Here is a 21,547-nt window from a genome sequence, read left to right on the forward strand (position 1 = left end):
CATCCGCGATCAAGTCAAGGAGGGAGACATAGAGATTTGCAAGATACATATAGATCTGAATGTTGCAGACCCGTTGACTAATCCTCTCTCACGAGCAAAACATGATCAGCACCAAGACTCCATGGGTGTTAGAATCATTACTGTGTAATCTAGATTATTGACTCTAGTGCAAGTGGGAGACTGAAGGAAATATGCCCTAGAGGTAATAATAAAGTTGTTATTTATATTTCCTTATATCATGATAAATGTTTATTATTCATGCTAGAATTGTATTAACCGGAAACTTAGTACATGTGTGAATACATAGACAAACAAAGTGACACTAGTATGCCTCTACTTGACTAGCTCGTTGAATCAAAGATGGTTAAGTTTCCTAACCATAGACATGAGTTGTCATTTGATTAACGAGATCACATCATTAGAGAATGATGTGATTGACTTGACACATTCTGTTAGCTTAGCATTTGATCGTTTAGTATATTGCTATTGCTTTCTTCATGACTTATACATGTTCCTATGACTATGAGATTATGCAACTCCCGAATACCGGAGGAACACTTTGTGTGCTACCAAATGTCACAACGTAACTGGTGATTATAAAGGTGCTCTACACGTGTCTCCAATGGTACTTATTGAGTTGGCATAGATCGAGATTAGAATTTGTCACTCCGATTGTCGGAGAGGTATCTCTGGGCCCTCTCGGTAATGCACATCACTATAAGCCTTGCAAGCAATGCAACTAATGAGTTAGTTGCAGGATGATGTATTACGGAACGAGTAAAGAGACTTGCCGGTAACGAGATTGAAATAGGTATTGAGATACCGATGATCGAATCTCGGGCAAGTAACATACCGATGACAAAGGGAACAACGTATGTTGTTATGCGGTTTGACCGATAAAGATCTTCGTAGAATATGTAGGAACCAATATGAGCATCCAGGTTCCGCTATTGGTTATTGACCGGAGATGAGTCTCGGTCATGCCTATATAGTTCTCGGACCCGTAGGGTCCGCACGCTTAACGTTCAGTGATGATCGGTATTATGAGTTTATGTGTTTTGATGTACCGAAGGTAGTTCGGAGTCCCGGATGTGATCACGGACATGACGAGGAGTCTCTAAATGGTCGAGACATAAAGATTGATATATTGGACAGCTATATTCGGACACCGGAAGGGTTTCGGGTGATCTCAGAGAAAACCGGAGTATCAGAGGGGTTACCGGACCCCCCCCCCCCCCCGGAGGCTAATGGGCCTTGATGGGCCCTAGTGGAGAGAGAGAGAGGGGCCGACCAAGGCAGGCCGTGTGCCCCTCCCCTTGAGTCCGAATAGGACAAGGAGGGGGTGCCCTCCTTGCCTTTCCCCTCTCCCACTCCTTCCTTCCCCCTCCTAGTGGGACTAGGAAAGGGGAGTCCTACTCCCACTAGGAGGAGACTCCTCCTCTTGGCGCGCCCTCCTAAGGCCGGCCGGCCTCCCCCCTTGCTCCTTTATATACGGGGACAGGGGCACCCCATGGACACACAAGTTGATCATTGATCTTTTAGCCGTGTGCGGTGCCCCCCTCCACCATAATCCACCTCGGTCATATCATAGCGGTATTTAGGCGAAGCACTTTGTCGGTAGCTTCATCAACACCATCATCACGCCATCATGCTGACGGAACTCTCCCTCGAAGGTCCACTAGATCGTGAGTTCATGGGACGTCACCGAGCTGAACATGTGCAGATCGCGGAGGTGCTGTATGTTCGATACTAGGATCGGTCGATCATGAAGACGTACGACTACATCAACCGCGTTGTCATAACGCTTCCGCTTACGGTCTACGAGGGTACGTGGACGACACTCTCCCCTCTCTTTGCTATGCATCACCATGATCTTGCGTGTGCGTAAGAATTTTTTTGAATTACTACGTTCCCCAACATATTTCTGGTGTGGCCTTGAGGTACAAGAAGCTGGAGTTTGGGGAGAGGCAGTTTGATCGAGCTCTTGCTGGAGAGGGAGGTGGACGCAGACCTTGCGGAGTGATACGTCTCCAATGTATCTATATTTTTTTATTGTTCCATGCTATTATATTATCTGTCTGTTTTGATTGTTTTATATGCATTAGTATGCTATTTTATATTATTTTTCGGACTAACCTATTAACCTAGAGCCCAGTGTGAGTTTCTGTTTTTCCTTGTTTTTGAGTTTTGTAGAAAAAGAATATCAAACGGAGTACAAATGGAATAAAACTTTCGCGATGATTTTTCTTGGACCATAAGACACCCGTAGGACTTGGAGTCCAAGTCAGAAGACCCACGAGGCGGCGGCAAGCCACAGGGGCGCGCCCCTGGCTTGTGGCCCCCTTGGGAGTCCACCGACCTACTTCTTCGTCCTATAAATTCACATATATTCCCAAACCCTCAGAGCAAGCCACAAAAATAGTTTTTCGCCACCGCAACCTTCTGTTCCCATGAGATCCCATCTTGGGGCCTTTTCCGGTGATCTGCCGGAGGGGGATTCGATCACGGAGGGCATCTGCATCAACCCTATTGCCCTTCCGACGAAGCGTGAGTAGTTTACCTCAGACCTACGGGTCCATAGCTAGTAGCTAGATGGCTTCTTCTCTCTCTATGTTCTTGAATACCATGTTCTCCTTGATGTTCTTGGAGTTTTATCTTATGTAATCTTCTTTTGCGGTGTGTTTGTCGAGATCCGATGAATTATGGATTTATGATCAGATTATCTATGAATATTATTTGAATCTTCTCTGAATTCTTATATGTATGATTTGATATCTTTGTATTTCTCTTTGAATTATCGGTTTGGTTTGGCAACTAGATTGGTATTTCTTGCAATGGGAGAGGTGCTTAGTTTTGGGTTCAATCTTGCGTGATTTCACCCAGTGACAAAGTAGGGGTAGCGAGACACATATTGTGTTATTGCCATCAAGGATAAAATGGTGGGGTTTTCATCATATTGCTTGAGTTTATCCCTCTACATCATGTCATCTTACTTAAGGCATTACTCCGTTCTTTATGAACTAAATACTCTAGATGAATGCTGGATAGTGGTCGATGTGTGGAGTAATAGTAGTAGATGCAGGCAGGAGCCGGTCCACTTGACACGGACGTGATGCCTATATGCATAATCATTGCCTTGGATATCGTCATAACTTTGCACTTTTCTATCAATTGCTCGACAGTAATTTGTTCACCCACCGTATTATTTGCCTTCAAGAGAGAAGCCTCTAGTGAAACCTATGGCCCCCGGTCTATTTTCCATTATACATTTTCAGATCTATAAACCAAAAATACTAAAAATATCTTGCTGCAATTTATTTAATTTTATTTTGTTTTACGTTTTAGCAATCTTTTATACCTATCTCTATGAGATCTCACCTTTGCAATTGACCGTGAAGGGATTGACAACCCCTTTTTCGCGTTGGGTGCAAATATTTGATTGTTTGTGCAGGTGCATAGATTGAGGACTTGCTTGTACCTCCTACTGGATTGATACCTTGGTTCTCTAACGGAGAGAAATACTTATCTCTACTTTGCCATGATATGTTTATTTTCATCTCTAGCCATGGGCGTTAATATATTTATTGTAACAAGTAACTATCCGAGAGAAAGTAGGTGGATATATTATTGTAAATGCTTAAACTTTTTAGCCTGTAGCGCTTCCTAATCATAATACTTCAGTATACTTTTTGGCTCCTATTGAATTAATCCCGCTACATGTATTCATCTGCCTTTGGGTGGTTTCCCCCTTCCTTACATATATGTAGTAGTTATATATTTCCAAGCTATTGTTATTGTACTAGACTGAGTGGTTGGGTACGCATCCCTTTGTTTAGGACAATTACAGCAAGGAAGTAGGAGGAAGAATAAATGCAGGCGACCTCATGAAAGCCAGCAGCAAAGATCCACATGTCAGCAATCTTGGTTCCTCTGCTTCTGCATTGCATATATATTTATTTTCTAGAGAACTTTTCTTTTTCCCGATTTCTATTATTTTGCTTACTACAAGTAACATGGAGATGTCATATGATTTTGTTCTATTTGTGAAGATGCAGAAGTCAGAGGAGGAACCATAAATTTTGATCAAGCATTAGTCTGTGACTCATGGATGAAGATTGCAAGTACTACTTTGTAACTTTTCCATATTGTTGGCCGTGCTCTGAATTTAAGCCTACCATAAGCAAAATTAAAAGTAAGGTCTCATGTAACATGGTGAGGGCAGTCATGTCCTGAGCTTGCTATGTAGAATTATTTGGCATTTATATTTTGGATTTATTTTTTTAAAATAGTGATGTATAGGTATATTATTTTCAATATCTATTTTTTATATCTAATGGAAATTAAGTGATGACATGGTCCGCAAACATGAATTAGGGTCATTCCTCCGTTCCTTGGATACAATGGTTTGTTTATTCGCTCTAATTACACCTACGTGTGATGGTTCCAGTTATATCTTATGCAAATCGAGGGACACTCTGCGTTTAGATGTAGGGTTATTAGGTTAATTTCATTGAAAAGAAAACATGACTTTAGGAGGGCGTTAAGATAGAACTTTAGATCATGATGCGACCCTATAGGCAGGAAGGCATGGAATCAACGACAAAGCTTTCGGTTGAGATGCAGCTCTTTAGGCAGGGATGGCATCGATCCAGCGCCAATAACATCAATCAGGATGGATTCAACCAATGTGCTAGAACACTGGATGACATAATACGGTTATGATATGGGTTGATGATGGTACTCTAGCTCCAACAAAACTCTGGCTCATCCGACCTCCAGTTCATGCTCACTATTCATCGATTCTAGTGCTATGTATTCATCAATTATACTTGCTCCATAAAATTATCGAATAAGGGAACTCTTTTTGTTTGGAAAGGGACATTAGTATTTTCAGAATCAGATACAACCAACTGATCCATGATTGTTCTTGGGCATCATATTTCAAAAAAATGGATTCTGTAAAGATTGTGGATAACAAGCCGGTGAGAGTTGACTGTTCAGTTAGACCCTCCCACTTATGTTATGCAGCAGATGTGGATATGGACGGGGGTTGGTGTTGGTCTATTCAATTAAGGATATTTGAGCGGAATAATTTCTTTACTTTAGAAAATGTGGCAAATTGCATTTCATTAGAGATGGCTTTGTAGTGAATTGCATGAGGGACCAGTTCATGTATATCTTGTTATCAAGTTAGTACAATTTTTTTTGTTAGGATAGAAGGGTAAATGCATTGGTTGGTTGCTTCAAGAGTTAATAATGGACACAGTGAGGTAACAGTTGCATGCAAGAAAATGGACATCGTCATATTTTTGTTTCATGGTAAATGCAAGACATTCAGTTGTATGTTACAACGTGACAATGACTCGGAAGGCATCGGATCTGTCTTCTTGGCTCGGGGGGCATCATGTGAGGCGCACACCTCCTCCCCCTTGATGGCATTGGAAGATTGGCATGAGACGATGGGAAGGGATCAGTCCAAAGAGCGAGGTGGTTGGCGTGGGTACTCCTCCTTAATGGTTCGTGGGGAAGTACGAGTGAAGTAGATAGGGTGTCATGGTGAAAGTGAGGTGGGAGTCATCCGACATTAAAGGAGAGGGCTCCAGCAAGAAATGTTGTGCTACAAAGGAAACCGAGCGGAAAGGAGATGATTCGACGGGAAAAGGGAAGGGTGCGTCGTAGGTTTAGGTTATTCTGTTGGAGATAACATGGCAGATAGTCCGGACAATAACATTTCTCCCCCACATGGTCTACATTTGGGAATCCTAGACTGTCCAGAGGGTTTGAATTTTCGGGAGCCCACGGGATGTCCGTTTGATGGTCAAACACGCTCGGGCGCATGAGGAAGAAATGAGCTTCGACCTTGAAGACAATCTTAATCATTTATTTGATAGATTTATATACATTGTAGCCCGTAGCAACACACAGGCATTCTACTAGTTTGTTCTAATGACGATGTTGACACTCCATCAGTCATTTTATTTTCTTAGGATGATAATTATATATCGGCCATATTTATGCTTAGGACGATAAGCATATATCAACCATTGGGAATAGCAACAAAAGTGTAGCTAATTAAATGTATAATGATTAGGTACTACCATTTCATGATATAGAAAAATTGTGGTGTCATCGGAATAAGCCTATAAAGAATAACCAATCATACATGGGGATGAGTTCCATGACATAGGCATCAATGACATGGTGGAAAATATATGAATGATGCGTCAACCGAAGATTCTGATGGGGGGATGCAAACCTTTGGCTTAATTGCTCACCAACTTCATTATCTCTTTGTTCACCTTTGCTGCACATTTTGTAGTAGAAGTTTGCACATTTTTTATTTGACCGCTCCGTTTGAGAATCCATGACATGTTCTTCTCCTTTATCTTTCCTGTACTACGCCTTTGCAAATTCTTCTTTTGCCAATTTCATGAGCCGAGTGGACGCTCCGACTGTGATTTTGTTTCAAGCAATAGCAATTTTTATTTGACCGTGTGAACTCTCAACTTCTCTCACTCAGATTTGACATCTTGATTTTGCTTCACTTCTTTGCCTTCGGTAGCCAATATCAGGACTTTAATTGTCTCTTTATCATATGAAATTGGATTTGAAGTAACACTCATGTGACCATATTTTTTAACGCGATAAACTTGCTTGATCATCCTTTTATTTCTTTTTCTTGAGCATCGGATTATGATTGAAAGCAGTGTCGTAGCCAGGATTGTGCCAAGTCCCGCGCAAGCCTTGGGCCAATCACTACAGTGCTAAAATAGTGTTAAAATTGATAGACTTTGTGGATCGGTCAGGCTAGGATTCCGGCAACAGTGATAGGTATTACCTTTCCTTGTGGATCGAGGAGCTCCGGTTGCCGGCTATGGCACCGGTGCCGGTGTGATGGCAGAGAGTGGTGGTGGCGGTGCTTCCCATCAGCACTGCACTAACCCTAGATCGGTAGGGATGTAGGTGGGGTGTACGGCCCTGTGACGAACCTCGTGATGCAAGCCGCCGGCCCCCACCTCTTTATATAGTGCAGGTGACAGGGGGCCGTCACCCATAGTGGGTTGAGCGCCCCCGATCAGGGCGCGGATCTAAGGGCCCAGTGGGCCGTTGGACCCATGCGGTGGAGATCATCCTAACATTCTCCCCCTTGATCTCAACTTTTACTTTTGACCTTATAATTATACTTTACTCGTCTCATAACAGATCAATACATAGAACATGTTTCATCGTCACAGCTCAATTGCCGATAGAATCAGACAGCCACAACGTACCTCTCTGTTTTGAAACAAATTCTTTAACCTTGGGCCCTTTTATTGTCCGAAAAATTTATACTATACCATAAAACCCATGTCGATTGTGTGTTCTCCGAACACACTGGGTGGTAAGCCTTTAATAAGCAGATCTGCAAACACTTGTCTGTTGCTTTTATGCTCCAAGCATTTCAACATAATTCCGAACTTTCTCCTTAACAACGTACAACTTTGTGTCAATGTGTTTGGCACCACACTTGACTCGTTGTCATAGGAGTGAATTACTTAACATGGTTATCGCTCTTGTCAACCATTATCAACTCCGGGTACAGGTCTTTTTAACCATTTTGCCTGTCCCTCAGCCTCATATCAAGCTATAAAATATCTTTGCATCACATTGATGATAATTGTTTCATTCTTTGGAGCTTTTCCACACAAAAACCTCCAAGTATGAAAGTTAGCGACAATTGTGGATTTCGCTATACATTTCACAAGTCATGTCTTTGTACTCACAATCTTTTGAGAGCACTTATTTCTTTCAGCTTGAGGCCGATATCTTTGACTCCATTCCAGTGATCTATATATGGACTGGACATTGCCAAAACAACCCGGATATGTGAACTGTGTCAGGGTAATGTATTGAGCTTCCAACAACTGAAGCATATGGTACCATATCCATTTTTCAATCTTTTCTCATCAACTCTTGGAACACCATAGTTTCCAGTTCCATTACCCTTGACTATAAGAATAGGCGTATGTTTTCTCGCATGCATACTTTAGAGACCTTTCTTAGCATGTCCATTCGACATCCCTAATACCCCCTTTTATTCTTTTCTTCGTGAATCTCGCTACTTATAACGAGAGACACTCTACCGAGAACATTCTTTTAACTTGGAGGACAAGAACTTCTTTTCTCCTCCTGCAGTAGGTTGACATCACCATTAGCAAGTAGGATGTCATCCACATGCATAGGATTAGGAAATGAATTTCTCATTCTATAACTTTGCACGAATACAATTGTCCTCTCATTTTCTTTGACCCAAAACAACATTTTGATTGCTTTAGTCCATAAAGGACTTCTTCAGGTAGTATCCCTTGTGTTCTTTACTTTCATCTAATGTAACTCAGATCATAATATCTTTCATTTGATGTAACTCAGATCATGATGTGCTACCAACATTCATGGTAATCTATTCAGTGCAAAACGCGCAAATGTGGCAAGAACTTTTTTGCCACAATTTCGAAAACCATTGATAACTCTTGTGAATTGAGGAAACTTCGATTATCTACTTCATTCATCAGATTACTTCATACGAAATGAAGTTATCTCTTCATACAAAATGAAGTTATCTTTTAACTAGTATGGGAGTACTTTTTCCTCATTTCATTTCAGAAACTCAACAGAGTTCTTTATCATTAGTACTTTCCCAAGTCTCACTTGCATATAATTCTTATCTTTAGGTTCATCTGTAACTTTTAATCTCTTTGGATTTATTGAGTGCTTAATGACCATTACACATAAGGTGTACGGTCGAAACTAGGAAAGCATAATAGCTACTCCATACTTTTCTCCTAGAGTGAGACACATTAAGCACATGAGTCATCATATCTTTCTCTTGTCATACAGGATAAGTTCTTTGCCAGAATTTCTCCTGACATATAGGATTTTTGACATAATACTATGTCAACTTTACCCAGTTACGCAGGTATTTTCCCAGACTTTCCCCGCCATGCGGGTTTTACCATAATCCTCTTTCCCGCTATGCAAGTAATTCCTTGTAAGGAACATGAATGCTAGAATTGGCTCTTTTGACCGCATATGCAATCATCAAATTCAGTAATAAATTCGAACGTTCTTTGAAACACATGCTTAATTCGACGTTGGTCAAATTAAACACGCATGTTGCTTGTTTCATCTCAAATCATGTTGACTGAAAAATCTTCTTCATATAGAATACATGAAAGACATTCGTCAACCAAGACTCTCAATGATCTATATGTTTTCTTCTCTTGGACTAATATCCAAGAATTCTTTTCTTTTGAAGCCATTCTTTAGAGAGAACATATTCCCTCACGTTATGACCTTTCTTGGCCATCTTTCGGTCACAAGTACCCAACCATTCGATTTCATGAATGAAAGCATGGAAAACTTTTAGTCTGAGAAAACTTAGCCAATAATCAACAATAATGAGCATAAAAATAACCCTACGTTGGTCTGGTTAAAAAATATGCACAATAAACTTTTCCAAAACTTCCTTTTTATACTCCAAATCATCGTTCTGGTAGAATTAGAATAAAACTCATTCTTCTACATTAATTCCATATCACCGTTGGGCGGAAACGGAAATAATGCATAAAACTCATGAACAATGTGATGATAGTATTTCTATTAAATAACTTTGCTCAGAAATAATAATAATCATCAACTTTATTGCAGCGGAAAACTAGCAATATACATTTCTCAGTTTTTATCAAATTCTCTGAAAAAAGGTCACTTTGATACAAAATTTATCAGAGATTTGAACTTTTAACTATAAGACTCATTGAATTATAATATTGTCATCATCAACGTTGGTCAGAAAATAACAATACCATAATTAAACTTTAATCAAATATATTTGTACTGTCATAGCAGAAGCTATCTGAATCGGATTTCACCCATAAGTGAAAAAACTTCTCTCAAAAAACTGTTCATCCAATTAAATTTTCCCGTTGGTTCCAATTTAATTGAAGGATAATATTTTTTCTTTCTTTGTAAAAGAGTAATATTAATTATTTACGCAGCGGAAAAACATGAACAAAAAATTCATGAACTTTTTACTGTTTACAGAAACTTTTCTTTGACTAAATAAAAATTTCATGAACTTTATTATTTTCTTTATAAATTCATGAACATTTATTTTTCTGAAATTTTCATGTTTTCATTTTCAGAAACTTTTTCTGTTTACTTTTATATTTTCTAAAACAAAATTTTCGTTGGAAAAAAATTGCATAGAAAAACTATTTGAAATCTGCCCAAAAAAGTGGACAAGTAACAAAAAAACAAAATGAAAACAGCAACAGCCGGCCTCGACTCGGCCTGGGCCGCCCGCGGCTGCGGCCTCGCCCTCGCTTGCGCGGCAGCGCCCACACTGCTGCGGCCTCAGCCTCTTTCGGCCCAAAAAGCCCGCAACAAGCTAGGATTTTAATCCTGGGCGTTGATTTTAATCGGACGGTTGCCCGCTCTTTTCTCTCGAACAAAACTAGTAGACCGTGCGAGACCCTGATCCAGTTCCTCTCCTCGCCTCTCGTCGCGGTCTCACTGACGACGCAGAGAAGGGCTTCGCCCCGGCCGCCAGCGACGACAACGGATGCCACCGCGCTGCGCGAGCCTCTCTTTCCTCTCTCGCTCCCGCGGCGGCGGAGCTGCTACAGCGGTCCAGGCGAGCCGGCGACGGCGTCGGCCGTCACAGCGCCGCGCGCCATCTCTTCTTTCCTTTCCCCTTCCCCTCTGTCCTATCCTCCAACGACAGAGAGAAAAAATGACGCGGCGGAGCGGTCCTCTGCACCACGTAGCACGCTCGATGTTGCTCTCCTCACCGGAGACAGCAGGAAGAGAGGGGTTCGCCCCGGCCGCCGGCGACGGTGTCGCGCCACCGTGCTGCACGGGGCTCTCTGCCCGCTCTGCCTCCTCCCCCATTTTCTTTCCATCTTTCAAGCCCCCGTCCACCAAAACCAGTGGCAGATCGAGTGCAGCGGCGCCCCCCGCCCCCCTTGCCGGCGCGCGCGAGCTCCTGAAAGAGAGCGCGCCGCCGTCAAGCGGCTCGGTGGCGGTGCCCTTTGCCCCTCTCGGGTTGGTGTTCTTCTTCCCGGATCCTCAGCATGCCGATGCGATTCGGGATCGAGAGAACAGCGCGGCCATAACGGCGGCGCGACTTTTCCGGCAAGCGCGAGGCTCTCGCCAGTGATTTCTTTTGCCCTTTTCTTTAGGGTTCTCAGGGAGGGGGTTGAGTTCTTTGATTTGTACCAGAATCCTAAACCGAAAACATGGCTGATACCATTGATAGACTTTGTGGATCGGTCAGGCTAGGATTCCGGCAACAGTGATAGGTATTACCTTTCCTTGTGGCTCGAGGAGCTCCGGTTGCCGGCTATGGCACCGATGTCGGTGTGATGGCAGAGAGTGGTGGTGGTGGTGCTTCCCATCAGCACTGCACTAACCCTAGATCGGTAGGGATGTAGGTGGGATGTACGGCCCTGTGACGAACCTCGTGATGCGAGCCGCCGGCCCTCACCTCTTTATATAATGCAGGTGACAGGGGCCCGTCATCCATAGTGGGTTGAGCGCCCCCGATCAGGGCGCGGATCTAAGGGCCCGGTGGGCCGTTGAACCCATACGGTGGAGATCATCCTAACAAAAATTGCTATCCTGAACGCATCAGTCTAGCCTCATGACCCAAACCATTGCTTTGGCAGCCTTGGGCTTGGCTACACCCTTCATTGAAACGGTGACGAAATGTGATCGTGTAACGCCCCAGGCCGACACTATGTGGACTAGCACCTCTGCCAGCATCCGCATAATATCGATCCTACGTGCCCACTAAAAAGAACATATACATTGTTGAAAAACGTAGTGCAAAATAAATATATCAACGTAACACATGCACGCGAGCATCAACCTAACGAGCCCGTCCATCCATCCATTAATCCATTAACATTTGTTGAATGCCAACAAATTTCTTAAATGATACAAACATATTTCTATTGAAAATTTATGATTAAAAAAAGAAAGCACAACAAAAGCAGACAACAACAACAACAACAACAATAACAACAACAACAACAACAACAACTTTGCGAACCAATCTGTGGTTGCATGGTTAGAGGGACTGTGATATCCCCAGCCCATCAAGGTTCAAATCCTGGTGCTCGCATTTATTTCTGGATTTCCGGCGATACGCATTCAGTGGGAGGAGATGTTCCCGTCGACGATGAGGTGTCTACGGTGAGTTTGTAAATCTCGAGATGATATGTTGGCTCAGTCTTTCAAGGTGCTCATATGGTGTGCGTTCATAGGGGTGAGTGTATGCGTGTGTATATGAGCGCTTGCGTCTGTACTGTGTTCAAAAAACAACAAAGACTTTGATGTAATAAGTAGTGACACATATTACCCCATTCAGTGGAACTTCTATCGAAATATCATATTTTGGAGACTTTTAACATGGTTTTATCCTAGCTTTGCATTTTGCTTGTTTATGTTAGATAGGATCAACATATTGTGTCAATGATTCGTAAAAATATGTGTAAAGATTAGAGGGCGTCATTGACGATCATGTCCAGATTTCTCTTGTCCATCTGTCTCATTCTTTGTCATCGTCAAGTTATTTTTGGACCCCGGGTGTCACCTCACACATTGCCTGATGGACACGCATCAGAAAAAGAGGGGCCAAAGCTTATAAAAAAGGATATTCTAACCGAATTTCTACTCGACGGGTAATTAGTATCACAAATGCATATCTAGGGAGTAAAATGTGGAATTCACTAAAAAACACAAAGGCCACAATCATGTCACGTAGCCATATTTCTCTATTCTTCTTTTGTAAAATCGCACATTTGAATGGATGGGATGGGATGGCATGCCATGTGCCACCGTCTGAATCCGCCGTCCAGCCTCACAGGTCAGCATGTCCTCCGTCCTGCAGCTGGCAGCGTCACCTTCTGTTTGCAAGGAAAAAAAGTTGCAGTCTTTTCGCAGTGAAAATCGCGCACGCGGCGCCGTGTGTCCCGGCGGCCACCTCGGGCGCACGAACGGTGAGGGGCGCCACCACCCCTCCCTCCCGTCCCTTCCTTCCACCTACCACCACCACCCCGCCCGCGCGCGCGCGCGCCCTTCCGGCACCAGCACAGCACAGGCAATGGGGGCAAAACCCGAGGCCCGGTCGTGAATAACCACCGTGGGGCGTGCCACCCCGCGCGCGAGCCTCTCTCCCACCACCACCACCACCACCATCCCGCCCGCGTCTCCCTCCCCTCCACACCCACCCCCGCCCCGCGTCTCTCTCGCCCGGAGCGGCAGGCAGGAGGCGGAGAGGACGACCGCCGCCCACCCACCACCCGCGCCGCGGCCGGCGTCCACCGCGTCCCCCACGTCCGCCGTCGCCGCCGCAGCCCGATCCGACCGACCGACAGGCCGGCTTGGCCCCTCGTAGTAATGTACGCGACTCCCTTCCTATCGCCGTGTGCTTCCTCATTGAACGCCGCTTACGATTTCGCTTTGCCGATCGTCTTCGGCAAAGCTCCCAAAACGATTCCATTCACCAATATACTAGATTTGGCATTGTTGTACTAGAGGATGGGTATCTGGTCGATCGATCGCGTTGCAGCTCGATTTTGATTTTGGTTCGCCCATCGTTATCAGCAAAGCTCCCAAATGACGCGTTTCACTATTTGGGGGTTGACCAAAATGTAGCCTTATTTGGTAGGGTTGGGGGCGAACCAGCAGCTCGCTTGCCATGAAATCTATTTGTTGGCTGACCGATCCTGGCAAGTTAGACAGAGCAGCCTTGGGTGTTTGCATTGATGACATCGCTAGAAATTTGAATCATGATGTGTTTGTAAATGTGCGTTGTAGTGACACTAATTAACATGTGCATTATCAATTCTGCCTGCAGTAGTAGAGGATGGGTGTGATATCGCGGAAGGTCCTGCCGGCGTGCGGGGCCCTGTGCTACTTCTGCCCCGGGCTCAGGGCACGGTCCAGGCAACCCGTTAAGCGGTACAAGAAGATCCTTGCTGAAATCTTCCCCAGAACACAGGTTGGGCCATCTCCGTCTTTCATGTTATCAATTAGCCGATGTTCCGGATCAATGTAAAAATCATCTTGTGCTTTTGCCATGTAGGACGAAGAACCAAATGAGAGAAGGATCGGGAAGCTGTGCGAGTACGCCGCCAAGAACCCTCTTCGAGTGCCCAAGGTTCCCCCTCTTCTCTTCAGAACCTGAAATGTTTACTCGATTGTTTTGGTAACTTGCGTGCATTCTAATGTGTGTTCATATTTGAGCAGATCACAGTTTACCTGGAGCAAAGGATTTACAAGGAATTAAGAGCCGAGCAGTATGGTTTTGCAAAAGTGGTGATGCTGATATACCGCAGACTGCTGGTTTCTTGCAAAGAACAAATGTCAGTCTTACTTCCCAACTATCTTTTTGCTCATGTCACTAGATTCCATAAGATTATTTGTAGCAATGAACACCATCCTAGTGACATTTATTAGATGTGAATACAGTTTAATATTATATCTGAATGGCTAATATGAAGGTGATTTGCTCGATGCAGGCCACTGCTTGCGAGTAGCTTACTAAGCATTGTACACACACTTTTGGATCAAAAGAGGCAGGATGACATGCGCATAATAGCTTGTGAAACCTTGTTTGATTTTGCTGTCAATCAGGTATGCCCGTTGGCCTAATCCTCAGTGGATGGCATTATTCGATACCTAAAATGTCATAACGCCTATTTTGTGTTTACATTCTTGTGTATTCCAGGTGGATGGTACATATCAGTTCAATCTAGAAGGGCTGGTTCCAAGACTTTGTGAACTAGCTCAAGAAGCAGGAGAGGATGAGAGAGCAACTTCTCTGCGTGCTGCAGGCCTGCAAGCTCTTTCAGCTATGGTACGCTCTATCACAACACAATATCAAACAAGTACTACATCTTAACATTGATTGCTAAAAATGGTGAAGAAGTGAATGGGACAATTTCAAGTGTAGGAGACTGTCATTGCCAAAAGAGGTTTAAAATAACACATCTGACACGCATATTTTATATTAGAATTTGGTGCATTCCTTATCATGTGATGAATGAAATATCATAAGCAATAAATATTACTTCCTCCGTTCACTATTATAAGACCTTTTGGATATTTTAATATGGACTACATACGGATTGAAATGAGTGAACAAACACACTAAAACGCATATATATCCATCCGATTCAGAAAATAGTTAGAACATCTTATAATAGTGAATGGAGGGAGTAAATGCTAACTAAATATCTTTCAAGCTACTTGATATCCATTTACTGTTTCCCAACTGAAATTCTAGATAGATCCATACATTCTCACAACTTATTTCTACAGCCAAGGATGCTCACTCCAATTGTATCCATATTATCCTCTATTGCTCTAATTTATTTTCTAGGTCTTCTATTTGTGCTCCAGTGTAGTCACAGGACTCACATGAATGATGTAAAATGGAAGTGTCATTCATTTATTATGCACTAACTACTTTCCTCAAGCTTATACACTAACTACTCTGAACATCTGGATCTTGCAAACCAAATATTATTGGTACTAATAATATTCTTCTTGTGTTAAACAGATCTGGTTCATGGGAGAGCTTTCTCATATCTCGTCAGAGTTTGATAATGTAAGTAATATCTGCACAGTACTTTTCTTTCTGTATCTTTCTTTTTCATATTTACTACATAAAAAATGCTTCATTCCTGGCCTATCTAAATCCTAACCCAGCTAGCATACGTTTTCTCCCATCTATTTACACTTATTTAAGTGAAATGACCATGAACTGCCTCTCTTAAGAGGTTGTCATATAATTGTTAAGTTTTAATTCTAGCATCGTTGAAATATCAAGACCACTTCTAGAGAAGAGATATGTAACTTGCTAATGCATGGGAGTTTTCTTATTGGTATTTATTTTGGTTAGTATCAGGTTTTCAACTCCTTGCACAAGTAGACCGTATTTCCAATTGTTCCATCATAGTTTTTCTTTTTATATATTCATTTCCAGGTTGTTGAAGTTGTATTGGAAAACTACAAACCTCAGAGGGCCCAGATTGATGACCAAGTGACCAAAGTTCCAGACAATGAATTTGCACAAGAAGTCCCAAAAACAGAGAACAATGCCTCCCCCTTTGTCATTATCGAGATCTCCACCTGGGAGAGCATAGTTAATGCTAAGGGAGGAGTTAACCTGCCTACGTAATATAATCGTATTCCTACTTTTTGTCTGTTTGATATTTTTCTTATTCTGTAGTTGGCTTCTCAACAGACTCCTGTGCTGCAGGGAAGAAGCTAAGGATCCTAAGCTCTGGTCCAGAATCTGTGTGCACAATATGGCCAAGTTTGCTAGGGAGGCAACAACATTCCGTCGTATCTTAGAGTGTGTGTTCCGGTGCTTTGGTAGCAGTAGTTCCTGGTCACCAGATAATGGACTTGCTCTGTGTGTATTGTTAGACATGCAACTGTTAGTGGAACACTCAGGTACTTCATTTGCATTCTATGAGAATATAGAAGTATGTCGTATTAAAGCAACCCAGTTTCTTATTTTGTTTAAATGACTTACACAGGGCTAAACATGCACTTACTGCTGGCTCTACTGATAAAGCATATTGAAAACAAAGCAATGGTGAAGCAACCAGACATGCAGCTTAGCATCGTAGAAGTGGCAGCTATCCTTGCAGAGCAATCCAATGCTCAGGCTTCAGTAGCAACTATAGGTGCCATAAGTGATCTAGTCAGGCATTTAAAGAGAACATTCCATATTACTCTTGGTAGCAAAGATGCGGAGCTAGTAAAAAGGAACGAAAAATTCCGAAAGGCCATAGATGAATGTCTAGTAGAACTGGCAAAGAAGGTATGTTTTCTTTTCTGTCCATCTGAAATTTTATGCTTTATCTGCTTGTTCCTTCTGTAAATACAATATTTTAACTGATGCCCTCCAGAAGTCTTAGCTGTGCAATTATATAGTTATCTTCAAGTGAAGATCTCTCCAAAATGCATGGACAGATCATTAAGATTATTTTGTTGATCAGGTATCTGATGCTGGGCCAGTTCTTGATATGATGGCGGTGATGCTAGAGAACATTTCAAGCACTCCTGTTGTGGCCAGATCAACTGCGGCTGCTGTTTATCGCACAGCTCAAATAATTGCGTCTGTGCCAAATATTCAATATCAGAATAAGGTATAATCTTGAAGCAAAAAAAAAAGTGAAGTGTTTAAATTCATCTCAGGCAGCAATACCATTTTCTGCTTTGGAAATTTATCTTCTTTATATGCTGTCAGGTGTTCCCAGAAGCCCTATTTCATCAGTTACTCTTAACAATGATCCACCCTGATCATGAAGCTCGTGTGGCTGCACACCGCATATTTGCTATTGTCTTGGTCCCCTCTTCCGTTTCCCCTATACTTCAAGCAAGTGCTACAAGCCAGGCTAGGTCACGTGACATGCAGAGAACACTCTCTAGGGCTGTCTCCGTGTTTTCATCTTCAGCTGCTATCTTTGACAAGTTGAAAAAGGATAAGCACTCTGACAATTCACAAGGAGAAAGCAAGAGTAATTCACACGGCGTTGGTGAAGAGACTGGAAGTGCTAATCGGCAAAAGCTACCTGTGTCTCAAAGCCGCCGCAGTAGCATGAGAATGCCTAACTTTTCCATGAAAAAAGGTCCATCAATGGCTTTGAGAGCTCCTTCATCTGTTAAAGCTCCCTCCATCGTTCTTAGAGGTCCTTCAATGGCTCTGAGAGCACCTTCTATGTCTGTGAAGGAAGACAAAAAATCCTCAAGCAAGTCAGATGATGAAATGGTACCTCCATAAATAATCTTTCTTCAATTCAGGATTATTAACTAAAAAGTCAATGACCTTTGAGTAAAATATTTATTACCATGAATAATCATTTCTGCAATATATTGAATGCGTTCAGGACACACTTTTGCTGAAGTTGAGTAGTCGTCAGATCACCCTTTTGCTGACATCCATTTGGGCTCAAGCAGTGTCTCCTGAGAACACTCCTGCAAACTATGAAGCCATTGCTCATACCTACAGCTTGCTTTTGCTGTTTTCTGGATGCAAGGTAACCTACTCTTCCAATCAAATTCTTTTCTTTTCTTCATCATTCTTGGCATGATTATGTGCTTGTAAAACAGACACTAGATATTTAATGCAAAACCTTAATCTCATGCTAACCAAGGATCCACTTTGCGGAACTAAATGTTCCACTTTGCGGATGAGTATCAACACTGGAGAGCAAAGTGTTATACAGTTTCAGGCAGTTGACACCCGAAAGAGCAAAGTGTTTTATTTCTATTTCTTCTAATGAATTAACATCTATTCGTGCTTCAGCTCAAAACCAGAATGATATCTCTATCATGAATTCATGATATCCTCTTTTCTGATGGTTTTCCTTCCTTTGCTCTTCCAGGCATCCATTTTTGAGGCTCTTACTCAGAGCTTTCAGGTTGCATTTGCTTTGAGGCACTATTCACTAACTGAAGCAGGTAACACAGTCTAATCGACTATAAGCATTATTAGCTGTAAATATAAATGCAGTGTTCCGCGTAACCTATTTTTTATGTAGAAAATATATAATCTAAAACTTATGTTGTTCATGAATCATGATGCTGTAATAATTGTTCAACAATATAATATGACGTTCTAATAATAACCTTACACTAGAATTCAGTTTTGACTATTTTGCATCTATCTGAGTTTTCTGTTTGTTAACCTTGTAGAATTACCACCATCTCGACGCCGCTCCTTGTTTACTCTGGCTACAGCCATGACAATTTTCTCTTCAAGAGCTTTCAATGTGGCACCTCTTATTCCAATCTGTAAACAGATGATTAATGACAAAACGGTATGTGATAAAAGATCTCCCTTGTTTGGTTTCTGGTATATATTTTTTGATTATGGTAGTGTAATCTCCAAAACAAGACATGATCCTGTGAAATGATATGCTTAGATATTTTAAGTGGGATGAAGACATTAGCCCATTCTTGTTACTTTCCAGAATTTCTTGTTTTTCCCAAATGTTCATGTTCATATCACAAGTCCATGGCCTTTACTGAAAATTTTGTTTACCACACAATCACCTGAATTGTCACATTAAACATGTATAAGTATAATAATGATAATCACTTGTATACCTTCCTTTATTGTTTTCTTGCCATCGACAATGTACTGTGGTTTTTAGAAATCATTTGGTAAATACAGTGAAATTCACAGACCATGGTCATCCTCATTTATTTGTCCACCATGCTTATGTTACGATTCCTAATTTGTGTAACACATACTAGATGGATTACAGTTGCATCTCTGTTTATTCTGGAGATTAACCAATTAGACTTGTTCACTGTGTTGCCATTGAACATATTTTCATTACATCTTCACTTCATGTTGACATAGACCTTATATCTTGCGTTTGTTGGTGTTTTACCTAGGGCGATCCATTCCTCCATATAGTGGATGATAGTAAACTTCAGGCTGTGAAAGATTCCCCTGATAACCCATCGAAAATATACGGATCACCAGAGGACAATGCTAGCGCGTTGAAGGCCCTTGAAGCAATAGAAGTATCAGAAAATCAATCTCGAGAGTGCATCGTCTCTACAATCATGAACAATATAGCAAATATTATTGATGTAATGTTCACCTTCTCACTTGGTATTGGGTTCATCGTTTGAACCAATTTCCATGCAGCTGTTTTTTGACTTTTCTGTTTCTACAGGCAGAGTTGCACAGTGTGAGAAGCCAACTGCTAAGTGACTTTGCTCCCGATGACATGTGCCCAATGAGCAATCAGTTCTTTGAAGAATCTGCTGAGCATTCAGTATCAGGATCTCATGAGAATGGCCACCATGAAGAGGTATATGTGTCCCCCACATATATATTTGCCTGCAGCTTTTACTTCTGAAACCACCATAATTTTTGACCACTGTATTCTTCGACTACTTTTGTTGCTAATTGAGTGTGTTCAATAGGCTATGCTGATTGACCTGGGAAATGAGAACGATATCTTTGGGGAAGCTTCAGGAAGTACAGCAACTTCTGCAACATCTGTACCTACTGCAGATCTTATGAGTATTGATCAGCTTCTCGAAACAGTATGTCCTTGTCAGAATCCCATGCTTTTCTTTGGGTACTGTCATGATAAGATAACCTGGCATGAGTTGATTACCGGTTCTGTCAGCAACTATCTGTCCTCCAGTAGCATATCTAGGGAGATTATCTCTAGAAAAGTAGCACATCCAGGCAGAAGACAGTCGAGGTTTATCAGGATTGAAATTGCACAATCTGAACAGAATGACCGCTTCATTAACTTACATTTGTCATCATTTTGCCATTTCATAGGTCGGCGCAGACCCTGCACATCATACGGAAAAATCTTTCGTGTCAGCAGACATGCCATACATGGAAATGACGAGCCAATGCGAAGCCCTGACGATGGGGAAACAGCAGAAGATGTCTACCTTCATGAGCTTCCAGACGAACATGCAAGCAGCTCCCCTGCCAAGCCACCAGCCCAACCAGATGGAGATGGCTCTTTTCCATGATCCGCCGTTGCCTCAGGTAGCATACTTTCCACTCTGCAGACCATTCTTCGGTCTCTCTCAACGCATCTGAGAGAAGCAGATTAGCAGTGCATTTTAGCAAGACGCTGAAACCAACGAGGCTTTGTCTAAGCAGGCCGGGGCGCAGAGCACCAACCCGTTCGCTGACGACAACTTCAAGGCTTACCCTGAGTACACGAACACCAGCAACCCGCAGCCGGCAGACGATCCCTTCCAGCAACATTTCCTGAAGCTGCCGGCGTCAAGCCCCTACGACCACTTCCTCAGGGCTGCTGGCTGCTGAGGCGAATGAGTTTCTGCCCGGAGCAGCAGCAGCAGCAGCAAGTCTGTCGTGTCACGTCTCGACGCATGGTACCGAAACAGGTACGTAGTTCGCACGGATCAGGATCTCAGGTTGCTCACCAGAAATGTGGCAATGCCCATGAATGGTTTTTGCCGGAAAAAGGCTGTAATATATCCGCGCGCGCACGCACGCGCTGTTAGAGGGTCGACCGGATTCAGCACCCATTCTTTCCATTCTTTGTGTATAATAGTGGTATATAGGTTGGTTGCTGTGTTGTATATTATCTCCATCTCGGCGACGCGTAGAGAGGGATTGTGGGGGAGCAGTGCCTTCTGCCCCAGAATTGTGTGCATCCATGTAACATAACATGCTGCCTCAATGGCAGCAGATTGCAGGAATATATGATGAAAATGGTGTGTATAATATGTGTAAAAAGAAGTACTCCCCCATCTACCAGAACATCCATCTGAATGATTGCCATTGTTGAGATCGAATCAGGCAGGTGCCATGATCTGAATTTGGCCTGACACCTGAATCGAAAGGTTTCCTTCTTTCCATTTTGTACCGTATTTAGCTATTGCATAAATTCATCGCAATTGTGGCCTATGCACTTTATGCGAAGGTTGCGAGTGTGGAGGATGGTGAAGGAGTGGCTCGGCTTAAATTAGG

The 21,547-nt window shown here is 42.6% G+C and overlaps 1 protein-coding gene across 3 annotated transcripts; it reads left to right on the forward strand.

Moving 5' to 3' along the window:
* The first annotated feature begins 12,981 nt into the window (after nucleotides 1–12,981).
* LOC123148624 (protein SEMI-ROLLED LEAF 2) lies at nucleotides 12,982–21,339 on the forward strand. 3 transcript variants are annotated; one of them, XM_044568090.1, is made up of 20 exons: nucleotides 12,982–13,040; nucleotides 13,901–14,044; nucleotides 14,129–14,203; nucleotides 14,293–14,408; nucleotides 14,565–14,679; nucleotides 14,774–14,902; nucleotides 15,608–15,655; nucleotides 16,034–16,224; nucleotides 16,310–16,506; nucleotides 16,593–16,879; nucleotides 17,058–17,207; nucleotides 17,309–17,830; nucleotides 17,949–18,098; nucleotides 18,447–18,522; nucleotides 18,757–18,881; nucleotides 19,465–19,665; nucleotides 19,752–19,889; nucleotides 20,005–20,127; nucleotides 20,375–20,593; nucleotides 20,708–21,339. In XM_044568090.1, exons 2-20 carry the CDS (start codon nucleotides 13,910–13,912, stop codon nucleotides 20,876–20,878), a joined length of 3,168 nt encoding a protein of 1,055 aa, XP_044424025.1. In that variant the 5' UTR covers nucleotides 12,982–13,040; nucleotides 13,901–13,909; the 3' UTR covers nucleotides 20,879–21,339. The 3 variants fall into 3 exon arrangements, with proteins under 3 accessions (XP_044424025.1, XP_044424024.1, XP_044424026.1); XM_044568089.1 differs by lacking the exon at nucleotides 12,982–13,040 and adding an exon at nucleotides 13,101–13,442; XM_044568091.1 differs by lacking the exon at nucleotides 12,982–13,040 and adding an exon at nucleotides 13,103–13,442 and having other exon boundaries at nucleotides 20,711–21,339.
* The last annotated feature ends 208 nt before the right edge of the window (nucleotides 21,340–21,547 follow it).

This window comes from Triticum aestivum, chromosome 7A (assembly GCF_018294505.1).
Source record: "Triticum aestivum cultivar Chinese Spring chromosome 7A, IWGSC CS RefSeq v2.1, whole genome shotgun sequence".
Lineage (NCBI taxonomy): Eukaryota > Viridiplantae > Streptophyta > Magnoliopsida > Poales > Poaceae > Triticum > Triticum aestivum.

Bases quoted from the DNA above. Each gene is read 5' to 3' on its own strand.
- LOC123148624 (XM_044568090.1), top strand. From the start codon at position 13,910: ATGGGTGTGATATCGCGGAAGGTCCTGCCGGCGTGCGGGGCCCTGTGC. The intron at 18,882-19,464 runs GTATGTGATAAA...TGTTTTACCTAG, and splicing joins AGATGATTAATGACAAAACG to GGCGATCCATTCCTCCATAT. The intron at 20,128-20,374 runs GTATGTCCTTGT...GCCATTTCATAG, and splicing joins TTGATCAGCTTCTCGAAACA to GTCGGCGCAGACCCTGCACA.